Below are 25,653 nucleotides of genomic sequence, written 5' to 3'. Positions count from 1 at the left end.
TTGAGCTCCTCTTCTATCTCCCACCAGAGATAGGAATCTGCCACTGGTCCAGCTAACTCAGCGCTGTCTCCTTTGACTGGCAGTGGCTCTCCAGACAGGAGTCTCTCCCAGTCTTACTAGGAGATGCTGAGAACTGAGCTTGGGACCTTTAGCACTCAAAGCAGATGCTCTACTACTGAGCTATGCCACTCTCCCTAAAGTATAACGTTTCTTGCTTTAGAAAAGAAACACCAAACTTCTCTGTCTCCTTCCAACTCTTGCCCCATTCCTCACTTTCCAGATAAAGTTCTGCCACGACTCCTTTGGGCTTGTTCCTCCCACAGATTCAATACAAATCGCATAACTTTACCAAGCGCATCATCTGCTGGGATCTCTTTCCTTCCTTCCGCACTTCAACATTTTCTCTTTTGACATGTTATTTCCTTGCATCACAGATGTTTCTTCTGGTAGTCTGCAGGGAAGGAGGGGGAAGAAGAATGATTGGGATGGCAGATAATACAGAGAATATTCAAGACCATGTTATTTTATGAAAAGCGTAGTTCAGCTGTGGCCGGTGTATTCCCAGATGACGGGCATTTTTGAGAAATCTTTCCATGCTACGAAGGAATTGCATGGGTCCACCGGCATCAGATATAGCTGGGTTTGGCGACTGGTGGCCCTAAGGTCAGACTCTGCCCCCGGACAGGAGCGAGCCAGCAGTAAATCACACTGCGTAAGTTGGAGTTAACTCTTTATTAGCAAGAACACTATCTGCACAGGCTTGGATGAATATCAGGCCTGATGAGCACAGCAGCTCATCCTCCGTAGGTCTTGCCCCACGAATCAGTTGCCAAGATTGAAAGTTCCTGCCTTCCCACAGTTGTCTAAGTTCCCATCTCTCCAGGGCTTTCCCCAAGCAATCAGAGACTGCGCCTGCATGAAGCCAACCTCTCCTCTGCCCTCTTCATGCCTTTTCTGGTACTAGGAGACAAGGGAGGGGGTAGATTGTTGCAGCAGGAGGGTAAGACACCAGTGACTCTACACCAGCCTGACTCAGCCCTGCCTCTTGGCCTCCCTCATCCTGCTTCTGAACCTTTCTCTGCCATAGACTCTCCCTTCCCAGCAAGCCCAACTATCTCTTCCCCTTCCCTCTTCTCCCTCTGACCACTCATCATGTCTCATCACCAGTCCTGGGGCTTTGAGCCTTCTTCCCTTGGAGGTTCCTTAGCTGTTGCCTCCAACCCTTCGTCTGCACCCAACCAGTCCATGACACCATCTAGGAGATACTGTAGATGTTGAGCATGCTAACAATAGATTCCCCTGTTCAAGAAAAAAGTCTTGTGGCACCCTAAATTTATGATGGCATAAGCTTTCATGAACTTGAGCCCAGTTCATAAATTGTGTGCAGTCGATGGGCAAATTCATCTGACTGTGCTTTTTGCTTGCTGCTTAGTAAATTACTCCCTGTTCTATTCCATAGGACGTGTCTTTGTCCTATGGAATAGCACAGGGAGTAATTTACTAAGCAGCAAGCAAAAAGCACAGCCAGACGATGCTGTTTTCAAGGTATTTAGTGTGACAGACCTGCGTTCAAAGTGGCAAGTGTAAGAATTATAGTCAGCACAACAATTTCCATTGTTCGGGGTTTTTTTTAGTGACCTAGTTAACTGCCCTGTTCCATGCATCTTCATTTCTTAGGTACTCTTTGTGCTTTAGAACTTTTCTCTCCAGATTTCCTGCTATTGTTAGCAGAGGGAACTTATAAGACACTTCCTTGTCACCCCCACCTTTTCTTTCCATTCTCTCAAAAACCCCATCTCCTCCTCTTCTGGGAAGGAAATTCAGGAAGCCAGAGAAGATTGTTGAGTGAACTATATATACCACTAACAGAGACAGATGATATTGAATAACTGCCTTCATCTGAATCAGCCTACTGGTTCAGCTTGTATTAACTCTGCTTCCTCAGACCTTATGGAGTAGGCATGGGAGATTTGTGGCCCACTAGCTGTCATTGGGTTGATGGAGTCTTCAGTCGGTTGTTGCATTCTCAATTAACATCCAGCAACATCTGGAGGGCTGCAGGTTCCTGATCCCTGTTATAAAGTGTAGATCCAGGGTATGCTTTGAAGGCATATGATGTTATCACTTTGCTAAAGTCGTCCTTATTCAGATGGGAGACCACCTGGAAACCATGATGGAAGATGATGTATATAAATGCAAGCAAATAAATAATGTAAACACATATTTCTGTTATATCACTGTCATCTTCAGTAAGAATGTAAACAGAGCCTCTGCTTATTCAGATGAATGGCTGATTTAGTCCAGCATCCCATTTTTTACTGTCGCCTATCAAATGCCTCCAGGAAGCCCCAATGCAGGGTGTGGAAGCAATAAATCCACTCTACTTCCCAGTGGAGAGGAGTTGCAGTGGACTGCGTGGCCATCCACTCCCCTCCGGGGTGGGGGGATTTAGTCCCCCATTGCCTGGGGAATCCTGGCCATGTCAGAGTCCGGCCAGTCAATGCGCTGGCCGGGGGGGGCGGGGGGCGGGCATGGCCGGGATCATTTAAATAGAGGCGCGAGCAGGAGGGCTTCCTTTTTGGGTCGCTTCTTCAATCACCTGCCCTCCCTCCCTATTTTGCAGGTTTTAGGCACTGGCCTTGCTATGGACCTCAGTTGGTCACCATTGAGAGGCCTGGTAGGAATTTTTCCACTTGGCAAATTGGCACTGGCCATTTGGTTTTTGCCTACCTCGTAGCAATCGTCACAACATTGTTAGGGTTGCGGTTAGGCATTGTTTGACCTTGTGATGGGGGAGGGGAGGTGTGGCCATCACCTGCCCCTCCAAGCTTAAAGGTATTCATTTAAAGGAATCCGGGGGTGTTGGTCTTGTCCGAAGCCCGGGGCGGGGGCTAGGGCCTTGACACAACCCCAACAGGAGCACCAGGGGGAGCTCAAGTTGGTCTGCATCGACAGGGCTCCCCCTTCCGGTGGTTTACCCTTACTGGACTTCCTGCGCATTGGGCAGGAGTCAGATATAGTCGCGTCCATTCAATGCCTAAGCCAATACCGCTCACATTCTGTAATCAATAAAGTTGTGGCCAAAATTTGCCCAGTAACATTGACCTAATATCCATGTCCTTGTGTGTGTTATTTCTCAACGGGGGGGGGGGGGGGGGGCTTCGGGGACTTGACACACAACTTTATTGTCAAATATAACACTTATAGTTGCTTCTACAGTTCTGGAGACTTACACACACCAATCTAGTGTCTAGGCTTCTATTCTCAGGTTCATGCTTTATGGAGCAGATGCAGAAACTGGGGACCACTCCCCCTTTACCAGTTTATGTACCTTCCCCTGACATGCTGCCTGCCTGCAGCCAGAGACTACGCCTGCTTGGAAACTTCCTCTGCACATCCCTTTTTCACCCCCTCCTGGTTCTGGGAGACCGTGGTGCAGAGGAGGGTGGGGAAGCATCCAGCCCTCTTCACTTGCCTGACCTGTTAGTATTTCATGCCTCTGATGCTGCAGATGAGATTGGTATAAATCACACGCCTGTCTGGGCAGAGTATGGGAACAGAAGACAGTCTTATCTCTTCCACTGTATGTACTATTATACTGTACTTTTGCTTTTACTTGTTCCTGTTTATTCTCTCGGAGCTGGAGAGAGGGGGTGCCATGATTCCTTTGTCTATACATAAAGGGTAAAGGGACCCCTGACCATTAGGTCCAGTCGTGGCCAACTCTGGGGTTGCAGTGCTTATCTTGCTTTATTGGCCGAGGGAGCCGGCGTACAGCTTTCGGGTCATGTGGCCAGCATGACTAAGCCGCTTCTGGCGAACCAGAGCAGCGCATGGAAATGTCGTTTACCTTCCCACCGGAGTGCTCCCTATTTATCTACTTGCATTTTGACGTGCTTTCGAACTGCTAGGTTGGCAGGAGCAGGTACCAAGCAATGGGAGCTCACCCCGTCGCGGGGATTCAAACCACTAACCTTCTGATCGGCAAGTCCTAGGCTCTGTGTTTTAACCCACAGTGCCACCCATGTCCCTTGTTTATACATAGTGTGTAAATAAATACGTAGATTAACTTTATGATATCTCACACTTCTTGCTGTGTTTTGCTAGAAGATTAGTGTGCATATATTATTTGATATATGTTTATATGTCACTGAAGCGCACTGGAGAAGAAGGGAGATGCCTTTTCCAGAGCTGCGCATACCAGAGGACGTTCAGAGTTCGGAGGCTGCAGAAGGGGCACCCCGGGGCGTTTCCCAACATATCCTGCCTCTTCTTCCTCTTCCTCCAGCTCTGAAGCATCCCCTGCCTCTGACTCTTGCCTCCTGGCTGGTACAGGTCCCCACAGACCACTGCCCCCCTCTCCCAAGTCAGACTCCAGCCCCCCTTCCCCCAGGGCACACTTGTCAGTCTCTGACAAGCTCTAAACCTAGCAGTGAACAATTCTCAAACAAGGAAGAGCCTTGCTGGATCCAAATACTGGCCCATCTAGTGCCCCATTCTGGTTCTCAACCTTGTTCGAATGCTGGACTAAATGGATTTTTCATCTGATCAAGCAGCACTTCTCTTACGTTTTTCTTCTGAATTATTTGAGCAGCGTGTAATTGGAAGCCGGCTTCCATGCCGCTTCGCTCATCTGCTAAAATGACAGTTACATTCCAGGCTGACGTCAGATGGGATCTTGGGACACACCTCTCAGGTTATGTTCTGCTGGCTCTTGGAGGTGTTCTGTACCTTGCCTTCCAGCATTTAATCGGCACTCCTGGCCATTCTGTTCATCTCTAGCTGCTAACAATTCAGTCTCATCTCCATCTCTTGCATAAATGAAAGATTAATCAAGCTTGTGCAAATTAAATCATGATTAATCCAAGCAAGTGCTAAGTAGCTCTTGTGCTTTGACTCATGACCCAGGTTCTCCAAAACTGCCAGTTCAGTTTCCAGACGGCTTGCTTTAATTTTCCTCCTCTGCGAGGTGATGATTGTGTCAAGTACGTTGCATTGCCAAACATTCCTTATATATCTACTTCCCTCATGCAACAAAAGCACTTTTTTTGTGTGTGTCTTTGAATCAAATAACTCTCTGCTTCTGGGGTGGGGATGTGTGCCAAAACTAGCTATTACACTGAGTGGAAATGTCTCCTGAAAAATGCTTAGCTTGTGCAAATTCTCACCTATTTTCCCGACCCTGTTCAGTTCCATTTCACCCTTGGCCGCTGCGTCTTCTTCCTTTCCTTATTAATCACATATGTGATCTCAAGCAATCAGGGATCTCACAATGAATGGGGTACATAGCCAATCAGGCGGTTTGCATGATGATGTCACCAAGGCCAAGTGAAGTTAATTGAGAGCAGTGTTTTCCTCAGGAATCCCCTGACTGACAGAGAGGTCAAGTGAGAGAAGTTTAATTGAAGAAGATAATTGTGGTTTTTTCCCTTCCAAGGACTGCAAGAAGAAGAAAAAAGGAAGGGGGGAAAATACATTTTTCATACTGTCAAGCATGTTAAAAAAAACACAGCAGGAAGAAAGTTTGGACCAACCTTTTGTTTCTCTATGGTGGCGGGTGAGCCTGGCTGAAATTCCTGCTACAAAAAGTGATGTACCAAGTATTTATTTGGGCCAAATGGAGCAGAAGTCTTGCCAATGCTTTGTTATCTGCAGCTGAAACATCTTGCCATCATCACATCTCGTTTGGTCCTAGAGAGGTTAGGGATGCATGACTATGTCACATTCAGTAGCACCTTAGTAAAGGTAAAGGTCCAGTCACGGACGTCTGGGGTTGCGGCGCTCATCTCGCTTTACTGGCTGAGGGAGCCAGCGTACAGCTTCCGGGTCATGTGGCCAGCATGACTAAGCCGCTTCTGGTGAACCAGAGCGGTGCACAGAAATGCCATTTTCCTTCCTGCCAGAGTGGTACCTATTTATCTACTTGCACTTTAATGTGCTTCTGAACTGCTAGGTTGGCAGGAGCAGGGACCGAACAATGGGAGCTCACCGTGTCGCGGGGATTCAAACCGTCAACCTTCTGATCAGCAAGCCCTAGGCTCTGTGGTTTAACCCACAGTGCCACCCACGTCCCTCAGTAGCACCTTAGAGACCATCTAAGTTTATTATTAGTATGAGCTTTCGTGTGCATGCACACTTCTTCAGATACCATGCACACGAAAGTTCATATCAATAACAAACTTAATTGGTCTTTAAGGTGCTACTGGAAGGATTTTTTTTTTTATTTTGTTTCAACTATGGCGGACCAACATGGCTACCTACCTGTAAGTAGAACTACGTCCCATTCCATTTTTCTCAGATCTCCTGAACTTAAATTCAGTTCACTACATTTCTGCATCAGTTTGTGATTTCTTTTTTTTCCTTTTTTTAAGTCCTAATGAAAATTTGTCTGCATTTTAAGAACATAGGATCAGGCCGATGGCCCATCTAGTCCAGTATCCTGTTCTCACATGGGCCAACCAGATGAATTTTTCTAAACCTCTTTTAAAACCATCCATTTTTTAAAAAAAATTTATTTTTTATTTTTTACCAACCACCAAAACACAAACAGCGAAACCCCCCCCCAAAGGCAGCTGATACATTGGGTATACATATTCAATAATATTCAATAATAATATATTCAAACCAACCATATGTACACTTCTATATGTCTTGACACTCCTCCCTCCACAAGGTTTATTTAACTTTTGACATTTTAATTGCCCCAAATTATTCAAACCTACCCAAATAATTCAATATCTTCTCAAACCAATCCCCCTCTTTCTCACTGACCTTAAGCCCTTTCCTTCTATGTATCTTCACAGTTAGGTATTCTAAACAAAACAAAAAACCATCCCTGTTGATGGTCATCACAGCCTCCTGTGGGAGCAATTTAACAGCTTTTGGGGGGATGTCCGTGAGATCTAGCATCATGAGAGCAAGAGAAAAACTTCCCTCTGTCCACTTTATCCATGCCGCACATAATTCCTTCAACTCGTATCGTGCCACCTGTTAATTGTCTTCTCTCTAAACTAAAAAGTCCCAAACGCTGCAAGATTTCCTCAAAGGGGAGCCGTAAAATCATAATAAATATTTTATTTAAAAAAAAAAAAAAACAAGCTGAACCAACAGTTGTTCATGCCAAGTTGGGAAAACCTTGAGAGCAAGGTAGGGCACTAGGCAGAACTTTCAGTGGCTGCGGTTGTTGTCAGCAAGTCCTGCATAGATCTTCGCTCCTTTTCCCCATAGCAAGTAGGGGCACAGTCAGTGATGGAAAATGAGCAGACCTAGGCGATTTTCTTCTTTTCAAGTTGCATGCATTGTGATGCCTTGTGCATCATTTGCAGATCTTCAGAGCGTGGGCCCTTCCTCTGAGAGCAAGCACAGCCTGGCCTTGTAACAGGAGCACGCCATGCGGAACACCCCCAGGAGTCATGTAAAAGGGATCTGGCCCCCAGCCTGGAGTCGCCAGCTGTCTGCTGCCTTGCAATGCGGGATAAACTGGAATGAAAAATAATATTTGTAAATCCACATTGGTAAACGGCTGACCTGGCAGCTGTGAAGGCATTTGACGTTTCCCTTTAGCAATATCAAAATACCTTCAGTAGCCTTCCTTCTCTCCTTTCTTCTTCTTCTGCCCCAAAGCAACACGCTGTCAACTAACAGGGAAGGTTGCAGACTATGATCTGGATTCTAAATATCAGCACAGGGCACTTGCCTCCAGAGAACTCAAAAAGGTGAGCAGAGGTTCATCTGTCAGGGTGAAAGGGGCACTGTCCCAACTGTTGGGATGCGTCCGGCGAGACGGGGGCAATTGGCAGGCCCCTAGCTGGCTCCAGCCCACCAGCCGGCAGCCGGGCAAACTCTGGTTTTCGGAACAGCATCAAAACTGCGACTCAAGCCTCAGAGACATTTAGAGACTGAGCACGCAAGCTAGCAGAGATAAGAACTCTTTGCAACAGAAGTAGTGGACAGAGACATAAGGTAAAGGGACCCCTGACCATTAGGTCCAGTCGTGACTGACTCTGGGGTTGCGGCGCTCATCTCGCTTTATTGGCCGAGGGAGCTGGTGTACAGCTTCCGGGTCATGTGGCCAGCATGATTAAGCCACTTCTGGTGAACCAGAGCAGTGCACAGAAACGCCATTTACCTTCCCGCTGGAGTGGTACCTATTTATCTACTTGCACTTGACGTGCTTTCGAACTGCTAGGTTGGCAGGAGCAGGGACCGAGCAACGGGAGCTCACCCCGTCGCAGGGATTTGAACCGCCGACCTTCTGATCGGCAAGTCCTAGGCCCTGTGGTTTAACCCACAACGCCACCCGCGTCCCGGACAGAGGCATATGTAAGCATATTTACAAGCATTTATTCAGCATCAGGACAAAGGAAAAACATGTCTGCTTTCCTTCGTGTCCAAGCAAACAGCATAGGCAAAAGCTATATACGACAGAAGTTCCCAGAAGACTGCACTGGAAGTAAACAGACATGTGACATACAACAACTCCACACACCTGTTCTGAAGGAACGAAACTAGATCCTAACATCAACAACCTCAGCCCGCCTTCAGCCAGCCCCTCCAACCTTCTTGCTTACAACCAGCCAGGAAGTGGTGCTGCCTGTCAGTTTCCTCCTTACTCTCAGTGCTGCCCATGTAGAACTCAGCAAGGAGAAGGTTAGGAACCAGAACCAGAATCATATGAGCTTGGTTTCTCCTGCTCCGGAAGGTAGGACCCGAACCAGTGGATTCGCATTCCAAGAGAGGAGATTACGACTCAACATCAAGAAGGACTTTCTGAAGCTGTTTGGCAGTGGAAAATAGTCTCCCTCGGGAAGTGGTGGACTCTCCTTCCTTGGAGGTATCTAAGCAATGGTTGGATGGCCATCTGTCCTGAATGCGTTAGCTGAGATTCCTGCATTGCAGGGGGTTGGAGTAGATGTATCTTGGGTTCCCTCCGATTCTATGACTCCATAAGTTGGCTCTGTCTACCATTGGCTCTGGCTCCACCTACTGTTGGGCTTCCTCCCTTCCACCCAATCCGACAGGCCTCACCTGGGAGGTAAAGTCAAAGCCTGCTTTCTCTTCCCAATGCACTATAAGGCTCCCATTGGGGAAGCCCCTGCCAAGTCATGTTTTCCCTGCAGGTTGGAGGCTCCCCACCCCTGCTATAAATCTCATAGCAGAGAAATGCCACCGGAAGCTGCCTTATACTAAGTCAGACCATTGGCCCATGTAGCTCAGGGTTGTCTACACTGACTGGCAACAGCTCAGTGATGCTGGTTCTCAAACCTGGGACCTTCTGCATGCAAAGCAGGTGCTCTACCACTGAGCTACAGGTCCTTCTGCTGCCAGGAGATCCCAGCAAGTTGTGACCTTCATTCCAAGGAAGCCCAGCCCAAGATACTTGCTAGGGCCCCTGAAACCTCTCACCACTCAGACACTGGGTCCGTGCATAACATCAGGTGCTTCCAGGGTGCAGCTTTGTTTGGGTGGGATTCCATCACATTTACCTGGCTGCCTAATTAAAGCTGATTTGGTGCTCTTCCGTAACAAACCCATTCAGCAACCTAGCACAGCACGTTACAGTTCCTGCAATGGGCGGGGGTGGGGGAATGACCAGCAATTTTCAAGTGCTCTGTGGGGAAGAACAAGTTTGGGAAACACAGTTCTGCTATATTATTTTCTTGAATCTATCATCTATCTATCTATCTATCTATCTATCTATCTATCTATCATCTATCAATCTATCTATCATCTATGTATCTGTATCTATCTATCTATATCTATCTATCTATCTATCTATCTATCTATCTATCATCTATCTATCTATCTATCTATCTATCTATCTATCTATCTATCTATCTATCATCTATCTATCTATCTATCATCTATCTACCTACCATCTGTCTATCTATCATCTATCTATCATCTATCTATCTATCTATCTATCTATCTATCTATCTATCTATCTATCATCTCTATCATCTATCTATCTATCTATCTATCTATCTATCTATCTACCTATCTATTATCTATCTATCTACCATCTGTCTATGTCTATCTATCTATCTATCTATCTATCTATCTATCTATCTATCTATCTATCTATCTACCTACCTACCTACCTACTACCTACCTACTATCTATCTATCTATCTATCTATCTATCTATCTATCTAATCTATCATCTATCATCTCCATGCTGGTCCAAGGGAAGAGAGTATGTACACATACAGAAACAAACCTAAACACGCACGGTTGCTTTCTGTTCAAGATTGCTACTCAAGATCTGAGCGAGCCTGCAAAGTGGAACTGGACATCAGCTGTCATGAAGACACATTCTGCAGGGTGGAAGGTTACTGAGCATGTTGGTGCAAACACAGGAGGCAGCCCCTGGGGGAGTGGGGGTTGCACTGGAAAAGGACTCGCTGGCAACAAAGGGATTTGTATTTAGCAGCCCGGTTAACTTAGAGCTGAGCCTTAGGAACATTTCCATGGAAACACGGGAAGTTTTGGTTCACTGTAAGTGCCTTAATTTACTTTCTGATTGCGTCCGGTATGGGGAAGAGAACCATGAAGCCAAGCAATGCTAACTCATGGGGAACAAGGATATTATTAATCTGATTTGAATCCACAGAGAGCCAGGTGCTGTTCGATTTGCTCAGACAGTTTGCCTCTTCTGTGGCTGCTAAGGGAACTTTGCTAACAAGATCCCGCTTTCAAGAGCGCCATTATGGAAGCTGAATGTCTTAAACTAAATCCTTAATTAGAAAAGAAGGTCACGAGTGGAAGTGGCTCCGTTGTTTTTAATGCACGTCTTGTCTGTGTCGCGTTGCATGGAATGTGATTAGTAAATGCACCATTTGTTGTTCTTTTGTACTAGAACAAAACATCACATGCCTTCTTTTGGATTAACAAAAACAGTTATCTCAAAGGTAAACTGGGCATGACATTAAATCAGGGATTTGAGGGCCGCATTCACTTCTGAGAAACCTTATGGGGGCCACACGCTAGTGCTGGGCAGGGCCTGAAGAAACTGTGGGTGGAGCAATGGGTATAAATTTTATTTTTGCACACACCTGTCTCCCTGTGTTCCACCCAGGTAAGCAAGAAATGTCATCAGAATTCTAGGAAACTTTACTGCCAGGCAAAAATACTCAAGGAGGGTGCGACTGAGGAGGGTGTGTGTCCTGGGGCTGGGAGAAGCAGGATCAGGGCTGCAGTGTGTGGCAAAGGAAGTTTAAATCTACCTCCAACCACGAGCCCAATGAAATTTTCACCTCTCTGTGGTGGGAGGAAAGCCACAAAGCTTACTAGGTGATTTAGGCCAACTGGTTGCTATCTCTCAGCCTAACTTACAAGCCAGGGGTGATGTGGGTATCTTGGGTTAAGAACTTAATTCGTTCCTGAGGTCTGTTCTTAACCTGAAACTGTTCTTAACCTGAAGCACCACTTTAGCTAATGGGGCCTCCTGCTGCCGCCGCGCCGCCAGAGCACGATTTCTGTTCTCATCCTGAAGCAAAGTTCTTAACCCGAGGTAATATTTCTGGGTTAGCGGAGTCTGTAACCTGAAGCGTATGTAACCTGAAGCGTCTGTAACCTGAGGTACCACTGTAGCCATGTGCTACAGCCATGCAGTTTCGTAGAAGAGGAAATCATTAACATTTGGAAGCTCTCAAGAGTAACACCACACGCGTTCTTAGACTGTGGCGAACAGAAGGTGCTTTATACATGCAGCTGAAATCGGCCTCTCCCTTGAGGAGGATGGCAACTGCTGTTTTACTGACAGCAGCTGGACACATTTGTTCACAATGTCATCACCAGGCAGAACCTGCAGCTGCGTGGAGGACCAAATCCAGTGTTGCTTCAAACCAACAGGCCTAAATATTCTCCTGAGCAGCAGCCGCAGCTGCCCAGTTTTGAAGTTAGCCTTGGCTCAACTTTTTGCCACAACCACCAAATGCAAGCCATTTTCAACACCTCTGTAATAAGCCTATAATCTCGCCCATTAAAGACTGCTAACTATTTCCTGGCTACTGTGCCAGGCATTGAGCTGAGGGAGTTTCCCCCCCCCCCCGTTCTACAGGTACAAGGGTGCGAAAAAGTTAAACCTGTTTGTTTCCAGCTTGGTGCACAACTCCTAAGGCAGCCATGGATTATTATTTTTTAAAGCAAAGTCAGTTAAACAATGCAGACAGAGTCCCAAGAGAAAGGGGCTGGTTACACTTTACTTAGCAAAACTGCACAAAAGCAGTGCACAGTCTTGAGGAGATGGAAACAGAGAGCTTGTCAGGCCTTGTACATAGTGGTGAGAGAATCAATTAAACATACAGAGGAACACTCCCTCAGAACCACACAGCCAACCAGAGCACTGTGCTACCCAGCTACTGGCCCTCGGAAGTTTGCCCAAGAAAGACTGTAGGCCCAGGGCTGAAAATACTTCTCTACCCTGCTCTTATTGATCCCACTAGGCTGCCTCTTGGGAGAAATTCGGTTCAATTCACCTTTAAAGGCAGATCTACCAACTTTGCATTTTCCATAACAAGGCGTGCCCCAAAACCTGGCAATCCTTCAAAATTTGCACATTTCCCAAATTTCGAGATGCAGTTCTTCAGCCAAGAAATGTGCATATACTAAAGTGGACACAAAAATGCACCTTTTATTGAAATCAGCACACAAGACTGCATTATATTGGGCAAAGCTGCCCACAAAAAAGTGTGAATAATTTGCAATACGCTGATAAATTTCTTTAAGGACTTTTAAAAATTCACAAACTGCTGCCGCAAACTGAAATGAAAACTGGGGAAATGATAAAAGCAAAATGGGCGAGATCCTCTTGCGCTACCAAAACACCCTTTGGCTCCAACTTTTTTTAATAAATATAATTTTTATTAAACTTTCACTTTAAACAATAAACAATAATTTCCAATATATGCCTCCCAATCTCATTCCCTACTGCTTTGCCGAGCTTACGACTTCCCTCCATCCCGCCAACAAGCTTTCCCTTTTCAAATCTATATCTCACAGTTTAATCTTATTTTATAAAGTCCACATTGTAGGATTCATTTCAGTCCTGCTAGTGTCTTCACCCTGCTAGTGTAGCACCCTGCTTGTGGTTAACGCTTAGCTGGAATGAAATATTCAACGCAGCAATAGAGAAATTAAAATAGTAATTTATTTGTCAGACAAATAAATATGAGGCACAGTGGTATATGGTTACCAAGCTCTGGCCTGGCCTCTTGCCATTCTGGCCAGCACTTATATTTCCTTAATCCAGCCCCCTTGCTCCTCCTGTGGCTGCCTCTGTCCAATCAGCCTGGTTAAAATTCCTATTGGCTGTTTGCTAGAACCAATCACAAAAGATACACCCATTTCCTTCTTGCCCTTTTATGGGAATCAAAAAGCTATATATTCTTCTATCTATAAATGACAAATAAGTAGTAATATATCTTACATGTGTCTCAACAAGGAATCTTAATTACCAGCTCACCTCTTGCCCTCCTTGCCCTATTGCCTTCCAAAACAGATGATTAATCTTGAATTTTTATCTTAAGCATATGTCAAGGATTTTGAGTTCACATCAACATTGAGAGATCTCCTTCATCTGAAGGTTTCTAAACAAAAGGCCTGACAACCATATATCAGGAGTGCTCGATGGCGTCTCCTGTCTGGCAAGGGGGGGTGGTGGTGGCTGACTTAATTTCAGGATAGTTACAACTCTTACAACTATATGAAATAAGAATCTAGCATTTCTTAAATCCTTTGCATAATTATATTTAAACTAATATATTTAATACATAAACAACCTTTTAAAAGGAAAAGAAATCTTAAAAGGATCTTAGTTTAAGAAAGAAACAGCTTTAGAAAAGACTTCCCAGAAAATGTTCTCTTTCTGCCAGCTAGATGCTTTTTCACTGCTCTTGACCTTTTTAACCTTAGGAAGAAGATATGGCTCATTTTACTATTTATCAACCCTTAATTTGTAGGGTCAGTGTAACCTTGGCTGTCAGCCTGTAATTCCCTTTTTACGACTTTGAGAATTGTTTTCTGCTATAAATCAGGGGGGCCCCTTGTCTAGGAGTAAAACATTGCCAAGGTTCTTCTAGGCAGCTGCTCTTCTGCCTGGCATAAAATATTTTAAGCTCATTTTTAAAATACAAGCCCTGATTAAACATATAAGCTTTAATAAAAATGCAAGCTTATGATTAGATGCCTCACTACAGTTATTATTTATATAGTCAATGAATTTACTCCAGTCTCTTTGGAATTTTAGTGCGTCCTGGTTTCAAACTCTGCAGGTCAGTTTTGCCAGTTGCACATAGTCCATCATCTTTGTCTGCCACTCCTCCATCATCGTTAATTCCTGTAACTTCCACTTTTGGGCTAATAAAGTTCTCGCAGCAGTTGTGGTGTACATAAATAGTCTTCAATCTGCCTTTGCTATTTCCTCTCCCATCAAGCCCAGCAAAAATGCTTCTGGCTTTTTGGGGAAGGTATATTTGAGCATATTTTTCAATTCATTGTAGATCAATTCCCAAAATGATCTTACCTTGTCACATGTCCACCGCGTATGATATAAATCTCCATCCTTCTCTTTAGATTTCCAACGTTACTCATCCTATACATTTTAGCCAACTTTTCCGTGTTAAGTACTGTCTGTAGATCATTTTCATTACATTTTCCTTTAAGGTAACACATGCTGCAAACGTTAAACTTCAATTCCATAGTCTTAACCATCTATCATATTCAATATTATGTCTGGCTCCAACTTTTGACCCATCTTTGGCAGTGCCCACTGACCAATTTTTTTTTTTAAGCGTAAGTTTGCAACCATATGCGCAGGGGCATCCTGGCAACCCTGTGAAAATCCTTATGATGGATTGCAAAGAAGGCAATTATTTTAAGGTCTATTACAATTCTGCAGCTGGTCCCGTGGAGCTCAACGTCTTGATGCAGTGTGTTGGAAACCAGCCCTTGCGCCGACTGCCAGCGGAAGCGGAGGTTTACTAGCGACTATAATGAATCCGCTGCTTAATTGATAAGCCTTTATTGGTGCTTTTACCTGGCTTAATTGAGGTGATTACTCCTTCTGCCTCCTCTCCTAACCCCTCCCTTCCTAAAAGGCTCCCACTGGGACAGTGCAGTTAATAAGGAGAGAAGAAACAGATTGGGGATGCGATTTTGGCTTCTTAGGACAAAGGAGTCGGTTCCCCTCCCTGCCATGTGCTGCCAATGTACCAGTGGCGTTTCAACCACGGTGGGCGATAACTAACACATGCTCATTAAATTGACATTTAACCTGCTGCCCCCAATGGGCGAAGTTCACATTAGCCATCATTTAAATAAACAGAATCGCAAGTTTCGGGCCCAGCTAATGATGGATTAATTAGCAGCTGTTGGAATGGAATGAGCCATCTTAGCTCAGCAGAGGGATCTCAGCAAAAGGCTCCTACCTTATAATGAGCTTAATTTAAAATGCTGCCGTTGAGCAAGTGATTAGCAAAATCAAACCAGAACTTGAAGGGAAGAACTATCATTCTTCCGGTAATTGAAAAAAAAAAAAAAAAAAAAAGGAATTCCGGCTGGGCTTTTTCCGCACACACTTAACCCTGTAATTGTGTACGACCAGCCTCGGTTGTGTTAAAGCAAATAAATAAGTAAAAATATAATGATGTAATGATCTGTGCCAGCCACATAGTTTTCTGGATCTTAAACACTTAAATAAAAAAAAGAGGAAAGCCGATTCCAAAGACTTATGGTGTGCAAATGACAGAAAAATCCAGCAACACACCAAAATGATCAGAGTCCTAGATTATGAAAAATGTTATCTTTTGCCAATTATGCAAAATACAACAATGTCTCCATGAAATACTTGTTGTTTAGTCGTGTCCGACTCTTCGTGACCCCATGGACCCAAGCACGCCAGGCACTCCTGTCTTCCACTGCCTCCCACAGTTTGGTCAAACTCATGCTGGTAGCTTTGAGAACACTGTCCAACCATCTCGTCCTCTGTCATCCCCTTCTCCTTGTGCCCTCCATCTTTCCCAACATCAGGGTCTTTTCCAGAGAGTCTTCTCTTCTCATGAGGTGGCCAAAGTATTGGAGCCTCAGCTTCAGGATCTGTCCAGAGACAGTGAATCTGTTAACTCTCTCTCTCCCAGTGCTTCTTCTCCACCCAGTATTTCCAAGCTTCTGCCTTCTGAACTATGTCCCTCTGCAAACCGCTGTTCCAAATCTATACAGTGGAACCTCTACCTGCGACCATAATCCGTTCTGGAGGACCGTCTGGAGGTCGAAACGGGTCACTGGGAGAGGTGTGCAGGCACATGCGCAAATGGCAATTGTCGCTCCTGCGCATGTGCAAATGGTGGCAAACCCGTCGGTTACTTCCGGGTTTGCCACAGATGTTGGACAAAATGGATGCAAGTGGAGGCGGACGTAAGAAGAGGTTTGACTGTACTGTCCTCCTGCTCCCGGGAAGATTCAGGATCCTGAGACCATTCCTCTTCAGTGCAGCTCTCCTCAGCACAGTCCCTGACAGTGCCATAGCTTCTTCTTAAGTTCTTATATTTGTATATTCCTAAGTTTTGAACATTTAGTTCACACAGCAGTTCAGATGGGTAAGATTTATTTATTAGCTGATTAATGGGAGTGGTGGAATAAATCAGGTGCCAGTCCTATTTATTTTTTTTTTAAAATTGATTGTGTCTTAATGAAATGGATGGGCCAACCTGAACTTATGATGGATCAGTGTTGCTCTTTGCCGATGAAGGATGATGAGAGCATCTGCTGTAGTGTTCCTCTCGCCCACGAGTGATCTGTTTCCCCCCTCCTCTCCTGGAGTGCAACCTTCCCTGATGAATGTACCGCGTAGCAGAAGGATCACGGGCTCTAAGTAATATATTGTAGACAAAACATTGATATTGTTCAACTGGGCAGAACTGAAACGCTGTCAGAATATATTTAATGGAGAGTTTTGATAGCTTGTAGCTCGTGTGGCATTTATTATGTGGCGGGCTTGTGGCGGGGGGAGACGCATGATTTATAAGCAATCTTGTGCTGAAGTTTTAAAGGCTTATTTGAGCGACAAGAGCTGACAAAATTATAAAGTATCTGCTGCTGCCGTGTTTCAGAATAACGAGCGAATTTGGAACTTTCGCCTTAGCAGCATGTTCTCTTGTTTCTGTCACCTAATTTCCCGCCCCCTGAAGCAGCAGCATCGAATCCTTTGCTTACTAGCTGGTAAGTGCAGGAATTGATCCTGTCAGAGGCAGTAAGCCTGTGAATACCAGCTGCTTGGAATCAAATGGGGAGAATGCTATGAGGAGACCCCCTTCTCAGAGCTACAGACCTCAGAGTGGCTTGACAGTCAATGGCTCAGGACCTCAATACCTCAAGGACTGCCTCTCTCCATATAAACCAACCCAGACTCTGCCATATTCCTCTAAGACCCATCTTTATGTGCCTCCTCCATGAGAGGTCTGGAGGGTGGCAACATGAGAACAGGGCCTTTTCTGTGGTGGCTCCCCATCTGTGGAATGCTCTCCCCAGGGAGGTTTGCCTGGCACCTTCATTATATATCTTTAGGCACCAGGTGCAAACATTCCTCTTCAACCAGGTCTTTGGCTGATTAATATTCTAAAGCCTTTAAATAATATTTGTGTGTGTGTGTGTGGGGGGGGGGTTATTGTTTTATTGTTTTTGTTTTAACTGTTTATTTGTGCTTTTACCTTGCATTTTTATCTTGTGAACTGCCCTGAAATCTTTTGCTGAAGGGTGGTATATAAATATGATGAAGAATAAAGAAGAAGAAGAAGAAGAAGAAGAAGAAGAAGAAGAAGAAGAAGAAGAAGAAGAGATCCCTCTTCCCAGAGAACTCTTGGAATTGTAGCTCTGTGAGGGGAATAGAAGCCTCCTAACAGCTCTCAGCAGCCTTAACAAACTACAGCTCCCAGAATCCTTTTGGGAGAAGCCATGACTATTTAAAGTAGTATCATAGTGTTTTAGATGTATAGTGTGACTGTAGCCTAGATGGGTCATTGGCCTGACCCAACAGACCCTCCTTATGTTCTTATTTACACATACAGTGGTACCTCTGGTTGCGAATGGGATCCGTTCCGGAGGCCTGTTTGCAACCTGAAAAGAACGCAAACTGCGTCTGTGTGTCTGCGCATGCACAGGTCACGCTTCGCCGCTTCTGCGCGTGCGGTCATTTTGCGCGTCTGTGCATGTGCGTGTGGCGAAACCCGGAAGTAACCCTTTCCGGTACTTCCGGGTCGCTGCTGGACACAACCTGAAGCAAACATAACATGAGGTATGACTGTATCTAGAATGAACTGTATGGGAATAGAATTGCACCTGCTCTCCTTTCATAACCTCATGTTGCACATACTTAATTGTTTTTCTATGCGATCTCTGCACATATGGAGAACTATGCAGAGTTGTGTGTGCATACAGCCTTGATGAGGAGTCACACATTAGGGCTGTAGCTCACTAGAAGGTAAAAAGGTAAGGTAAAGGACCCCTGGACAGTTAAGTCCAGTCAAAGGCGACTATGTGGTTGCGGCGCTCATCTCGCTTTTAGGCCAAGGGAGCCGGCGTTTGTCCACAGACAGCTTTCCGGGTCATGTGGTCATTATGACTAAACCACTTCTTGCGCAATGGAACACTGTGACAGAAACCAGAGTGCATGGAAACACTGTTTACCTTCCCGCCACAGTGGTACCTATTTATCTACTTGCACTGGTGTGCTTTTGAACTCCTAGGTTGGGAGGAGCTGGGTCAGAGCAACGGGAGCCTACCCCATAGCGTGGATTCGAACTACCAACCTTCAGTTCAGCAAGCCCAAGAGGCTCAGTATTTAGCCCACAGCGCCACCCACGTCCCACTAGAATCAAGGGTCAACAAGTCATCCAATCTGATTGTCTGTCCCAAGGGAAGAGTCTTCACATATTCACTCACACCTTATATATTTCTAGGCTGGCAAACACCCCGAGCCTCATTAACAATTCCACAACTTCATTACATGTGAGTGGAAAGCTCCGTTCTATCAATTTTTTATATGTTTCCTATCAATTTCTCTGGATTCCTCACCCCTGGTTCTAACTCGGCAAGACCGGCAGAAAACCGCCAGTCACTCAGAATCTTAAATTGACAGCTGGAGTCTTGCTGAGGGGGAAAAAACCACAACAACCTTCACTGAGTGCTGCTATCTGCCTTGCGGACGTTGTGCTAAAAATATATTGTTCACGGGTAAAGTGTGTGAAACTCTCGGGGGCTTTTCCTCAGGGCATCAAGACTGTAGTTCTCTTTCTCTCCCCACAACCACTAGACTGACAAGGCAAGATATCTATAGAGGAGGATTTCTCACTTGTCATTTAGTGTAATGTTGTGTTCTGCCCATAAAGCTCTTACATTTGGGGAAGGAAGTTGAAAAGAATGGGCTTCTCACTTTTTAAAAACAAACCTCCCTCCCAAAAATGTTTCAGAGTGTCCACTCAGATGATAGACACCCCATTAATGGACATACCTTTGCTCTGTCAGTCAAGTTAATGTGTGAACCAATCAAAACATCCTCAGGGGTTCAGAAAAGGAGAACCGGCTTTATTAAAAAATTAACTGTTGGCAAAACATTGGCAAGTTGCCTGGCAGGCTGATGGGTCATCAGGTCTGGATATAGGCTGACCGGTACTTCATGGAAGCAGAGTGTTTGGTACCCTCCCATTAGTTCAGTTTTTCAATACCATATTTTTGCACTCTAACTGTGTTGTGTTCGTAGCTCATATCATGAATTGGATGCATGATTTGCACACATGATTTATCCCTGTCTTACAAGAGGATTTGTGCAATTTGTGCACTGCGAGCCATAAGTCACACTGTGATCCATAAACAGTTGGAAATTTTGAGAAAGCAGCTGTGGGGAGCGTGGCATGAAATACCACTACCATAATCACCATCCTTTAATTTGTATGCATCCTTTTCATACGTAAAACTCAGTTCCGGCACCTCTCAGGTGGGTGCCGTTGCCATTATAAGAGAACAAGAGAAGTGTTCGTGGTGAGCTCCGGTACCTCTTTTTTTAGAAAAATAGACTGGTTAAAACTTACAACGTGAAAAGATCTACATATTACAAACAGAGCAAAAGTAGCTGTCAGATGCTGATGTGGTTGCTCGAGAGCAAACAGGCAAGACTCCGACCTGTCTTTTCCAGGCTTTATTCTTAGTGCAAACTATTTACAGTGAAGAGTGTCGCAAGTTCATGTCTGGCTCAATCACTAGCAGAATCTGGGAGTGGTCAGTCCTTGTACCTCCTCCAACATAACAGTCGCGTGACCCCCAACCTTCTCCGCCTCTCCCTTGCACCAAAACCTACTGCACAAAATGGGCGCTGGCAAAGGGGTACTTCCCTCCTCTCCTGTTTGCTCACGCTCGGTGTTGAGGCTCTCCCTAGAATCCCCTGGTCCCACCACCTCCTCTCCACTGGAGGTGGGGCTTTCCTCCTCCCCAGAGGAGGAACTGCTTCACAAGATCTTTGGAGGTTCCCTATAACACGACTGCCCTTCCACCTCTCGCCTCTGAGCTGATGGCAGTTCCCTGACAGTAGCCATAAACAATAAATAAAAACACCCAAAAGTTCACAATCATGACTGAACCATTTCCACGTAAATAATTATAAGATCTAAAGATACAGACACAAAAAATTAATATTGCTAACAGCAACAAAGAACCTTAAACAACATCCCAGCCCAAGAGTCCGTTCAGCAGCCTCAGCTTTTTGTAGTTGGAGTCAGTCTGGGCCCTCCCCTCCCAGGCCAGGTGGGAAAAGACCTGCAAGATGGCAGGATTCTCTCCCAGACCTACCCAGAGATGCTGTACCCAGGACCCTCTGCCTGCAAATGAAATGCTCCAGCACTGAGCATTGGTCCTTCACCAAGCATAAATTTCAGACCCTCCAGGGCTGGATCTAGACATGTCAAAGAACCATTTCAGTTAATCGCGTTGTAAATTAAACAGGGAAAACAGGCAGAGATAAACAGGGCTCCACAGCGCCATCTGGCAGCACAGTGTTATACCGCATATAGAACACACGTAAATCGCTTTTTCTTTACCATTCTAGCTGAGTCCCAAGTGTCCCTATTTTCCAGGGACAGTCCTGGATTTACAGAAGCTGTCCTGGTTTGATCCCCGGAATGTCCTGCTTTCCCCTAGGTAAAGGTAAAGGGACCCCTGACCATTAGGTCCAGTCGTGGTCCAGTCGGGGTTGCAGTGCTCATCTCGCTTTATTGGCCGAGGGAGCCGGCATACAGCTTCTGGGTGATGTGGCCTGCACAACTAAGCTGCTTCTGGCGAACCAGAGCAGTGCACGGAAACGCCGTTTACCTTCCCGCCAGAGCGGGACCTATTTATCTACTTGCACTTTTGACGTGCTTTCGAACTGCTAGGCTGGCAGAAGCAGGAACCATCAACAGGAGCTCACCCCGTCGCGGGGATTCGAACCGCTGACCTTCTGGTCAGCAAGTCCTAGGCTCTGTGGTTTAACCCACAGCATCGGAGAAATGTTGGAGGGTATTCAATTTATGGCATATCCTGCCAATAGCCTCATGCACACAACGGCTGCCGCAAAGAAAGAAGAGAAAACCAGCTGGGCCCAGAAAATGGCACAGGCACATTCCCCCATCAGCTGCCCCCGAGATGGGAAAAGGCACCTGACCAAACACAAATATAGTTGCTCCCAGAGAGAAGCTCTTTGCACCTCTCCTATGTTCAGCGTGGTTGGGAGGGAGAGCGTCCAGCCCTGATATCCAGTGAAATGTGGGCATGTTTAAAGGAGTGTGTTCAATGTAGGAGAAGCTGAGCCAGTGCAAACAGGAACCGAGCAGGAAGCACACTTTCATGTGCTTGTAGATTTCTGATATTTACCGAGACCTTTTGTGCCAGTGCCTTAAACCAACGACTGCTATCTTTACAGAGCTGGCGATTTTGCACTTCTGACCATACTGACTGCAACCCCTGCAGTTGTGTTTTGCGTCTTGATTGTTTCCTGTTAATCAGAGGAGTATTTTGATAGCTGTTGTTAGGCAGAGCAAACAGACCCTTTAGGAGGTGTCAGAAATGCAGGTACATTAGCACGTCTTCATTATGAAAGCATTTAATTAGTAGGAAATTGAGTTTTCAGGATGCTGTTCCTCATCCCTATTCCAGTGACTGCCAGCCATCAAACAGCATCTCAATAATTTATTAGGGATGATGAATGCACAGTAATTTTCCTTGTGCATCCAAGGTTGCATTTCAAATCTTTCCTTTTAATTTGAAGTAATGAAATGGTTTTAAATTTCTTGACGTGATTTATCTTCATCTCTGGCTGCTGACAGGCCGGCAAACTCATATTAATCTTAGGACTGGCTTTTTAACCAGCGAAAGGGCAGATTTTATTATTCAAAATAATATTAAACCTATATTTCTGTCAGAAAGTGGATCTGTGGCAGGGATCCAATTGGGGTCTCTGTGTGTCCCATGACAGTGAAATTCTGGGTTTAATTTTTTTTTTTTAAATGAGTTGGCTAACATTTTTGGTCAGCATGTATTACCACTAACACTTGTTGACGTTCTATTTCTGGAAGCACCCTTGTGTGTATGTTGTTGTTGTTAGTAAAAATATTTCTTATTTGAAATTTAGTGCTTATCAGCCAGAAATTCAACAGATTCAGCTCCCCCTTATTGTCCATATTGGGAATGCCTTCACCTGTGAAGTTTCTGCCTGCTTGTTATAATTTCACCTAGTTTTAGCTACAAGAACTGCATGGAGGAAACCCCAGTCCCCTTCTTTACATCCACTGAGTTGGGAGTGTGGTGACTGTAGTACAGTTGTACCTTGGATCCTGAACGCCTTGCGAGTCAAACGTTTTGGCTCCTGAACGCCGCAAACCTGGAAGTGAGTGTTCCGGTCTGTGAACATTCTTTGGAAGCCAAACATCTGTTTCGACTTCCACGGTGTCAGGAGTGCGTGCAGGAGCCAGGCCTGTGACCAGTAGGGCTTCGCAGGACTAGGGCCTTCCTAAGTTTGTTCTGGAGAGGCAAGGTGCGGCCGCACAGGTGAGGCCGCTTGGTAACTCACTGCACTTGGTGGCAAGAGCTGGGAAGGGATATAAGGTCAGCATTTCCCTATGGCTCTTTGCCACATCAATATGTTTCCTGCCTTGCTGCGTGTGGCTTCTTGCTTCCTGATCCTCGGACCTTGGCTTCCTGACTCCCTGCTTCTTGATCCTTGGACCCTTGACTTTGTGATTCCTTGCTTCTTGACCCTTGGACCCCTGACATCTATTTTTTTAAAAATAATATTTATTAAGGTTTCAAAAATGTTAGAAAAATGAAAAAGACAAAGAAAATAAGAAAGATACAAAATACAGAAAATACAGAAAAATAAAAACAATTAAAAACATTTCAAACTTTCCATGCCTTGTCTTTCATTTACTTGTTTCCCTGACCTCCTCACACCTCCCTTTTTTGTGTTCTAATTCAATTAGCAGTTTCAGCAAATCCTTTCCATTTTTGCTTTTATCTTAAAAATTTATCTTAAAATATTATAACTTTACATTCTCACCTATTCATGATCCAGTTTTACCTAATTCTATAACATTACTGCTAAAACCACATAACTTCATTCCCACATCCTTCTACCATTCCTTAATTTTACAGTGTTTCTGTAAATAGTCTTTAAATTTCTTCCAATCTTCTTCTACCGACTCTTCTCCCTGGTTTCGGATTCTGCCAGTCATTTCCGCCAATTCCATGTACTCCATCACCTTCATCTGCCATTCTTCCCGGGTGGGTAGATCTTGTGTCTTCCAATACTTTGCGATGAGTATTCTTGCTGCTGTTGTTGCATACATAAATAAAGTTCTATCCTTCTTTAGCACCAATTGGCCGACCATGCCCAGGAGAAAGGCCTCTGGTTTCTTCAGGAAGGTATATTTAAATACCTTTTTCATTTCATTATACATCATCTCCCAGAAAGCCTTAATCCTTGGGCACGTCCACCAAAGGTGAAAAAATGTACCTTCAGTCTCTTTTCATTTCCAACATTTATTGTCAGGCAAATGATATATTTTTGCAAGCTTGACTGGTGTCATGTACCACCTGTATATCATTTTCATAATATTCTCTCTTAAGGCATTACATGCCGTGAACTTCATACCAGTGGTCCATAACTGTTCCCAGTCAGCCAGCATAATGTTGTGACCCACATCTTGTGCCCATTTAAACATAGCAGATTTTACCGTTTCATCCTGAGTATTCCATTTCAACAGCAAGTTATACATTCTTGACAGAATCTTAGTTTTGGGATCTAACAGTTCTGTTTCCAATTTTGATTTTTCCACCTGGAAGCCAATTTTCTTGTCCAAATTGTATGCCTCCATTATTTGATAATAATGAAGCCAATCTCGCACTTTGTTTCTTAATTTTTCAAAGCTCTGCAATTTTAGTTTATCTCCCTCTTGTTCTAAGATTTTCCAATATTTCGGCCATTTGGCCTCCATATTGGACTTTTTCTGAGCCTTCGCTTCCATCAGTCTGACTTCTAGATTCTCGTTCCTGCTCCCACCTCACCATCTTGCCCCCGGTTCCAACATCCTCAGCCGGGATTTCAATCACCCGTAGACAGGACCGTGACATACGGCTTCCAATTGGCTGCAAGCGAGCCTTGGTTTCCGAACCTTTTGGTCCAAGGTACCACTGTAATTTGAAGACATTTCTTCGCAAGAGACATTGGGATGAGAGTTTGAAGATGATCCTTAGAGAAAGGCATGAGGAGCCTGGCTGGCTGAGAAAGCAGTCAGCATAAAACGAGAGTTTGCTGTGAGGTAAAGGTAAAGGACCTCAGACAGTTAAGTCCAGTCGCGAACGACTCTGGGGTTGCGGCGCTCATCTCGCTTTACTGGCTGAGGGAGCCAACATTTGTCCACAGACAGTTTTTCCGGGTCATGTGGCAGCATGACTAAGCCGCTTCTGGTGAACCAGAGCAGTGCACGGAAACGCCATTTACCTTCCCGCCGGAGCGGTACCTATTTATCTACTTGCACTTTGATGTGCTTTTGAACTGCTAGGTTGGCAGGAGCTGGGACTGAACAACAGGAGCTCACCCCGTTGCGGGGATTCAAACTGCTGACCTTCTGATTGGCAAGCCCTAGGCTCAGTGGTTTAGACCATAGCGCCACCCGTGTCCCTGAGTTTGTTGTAACCGCTGCTTAATCAAACCTCCAAGTTAACTGTTGTCTTTGTACAGTGGTACCTTGGGTTACATACGCGTCAGGTTACATAAGCTTCAGGTTACAGACTCCGCTAACCCAGAAATAGTGCTTCAGGTTAAGAACTTTGCTTCAGGATGAGAACAGAAATTGTGCTCCGGTGGCGTGGTGGCAGCAGGAGGCCCCATTAGCTAAAGTGGTGCTTCAGGTTAAGAACAGTTTCAGGTTAAGAACGGACCTCCGGAATGAATTAAGTACTTAACCTGAGGTACCACGGTATATTGAACCCATTACACCTATTACAGGGTGTCAGAAGTGGAGGCTACAAAGCTTCCAAATATGTTTAGCTTTCCCCTCTGTCTATTATGGGGACTATAGTGGAGGGACTTGGTTTCAAATCTCCGCTCATCCTCAAAACTGATTGGGTAACTTTT

At 45.1% G+C, this 25,653-nt stretch overlaps 1 protein-coding gene across 12 annotated transcripts in view; it reads left to right on the top strand.

Annotated features, from left to right (window-relative positions):
* Positions 1–25,653, top strand: part of DLG2 (discs large MAGUK scaffold protein 2) — an 874,668-nt gene that overhangs the window by 71,806 nt on the left and 777,209 nt on the right. The window contains exon 1 of one of the 12 annotated variants that reach the window (XM_079973457.1): positions 10,460–10,496. The exons of the other annotated variants lie outside the window; for them this stretch is intronic. Within the exon in view, the coding sequence (XP_079829583.1) occupies positions 10,469–10,496 (28 nt within the window). The 5' untranslated portion in view covers positions 10,460–10,468. Of the gene's footprint in view, positions 1–10,459; positions 10,497–25,653 lie in introns of those variants that run through there. 12 annotated transcript variants of the gene reach the window in all.

Source organism: Podarcis cretensis, assembly GCF_951804945.1.
Source record: "Podarcis cretensis genome assembly, chromosome: 4".
In the NCBI taxonomy this organism is placed as follows: domain Eukaryota; kingdom Metazoa; phylum Chordata; class Lepidosauria; order Squamata; family Lacertidae; genus Podarcis; species Podarcis cretensis.
This window is presented reverse-complemented; position numbering and strand designations above follow the sequence as displayed.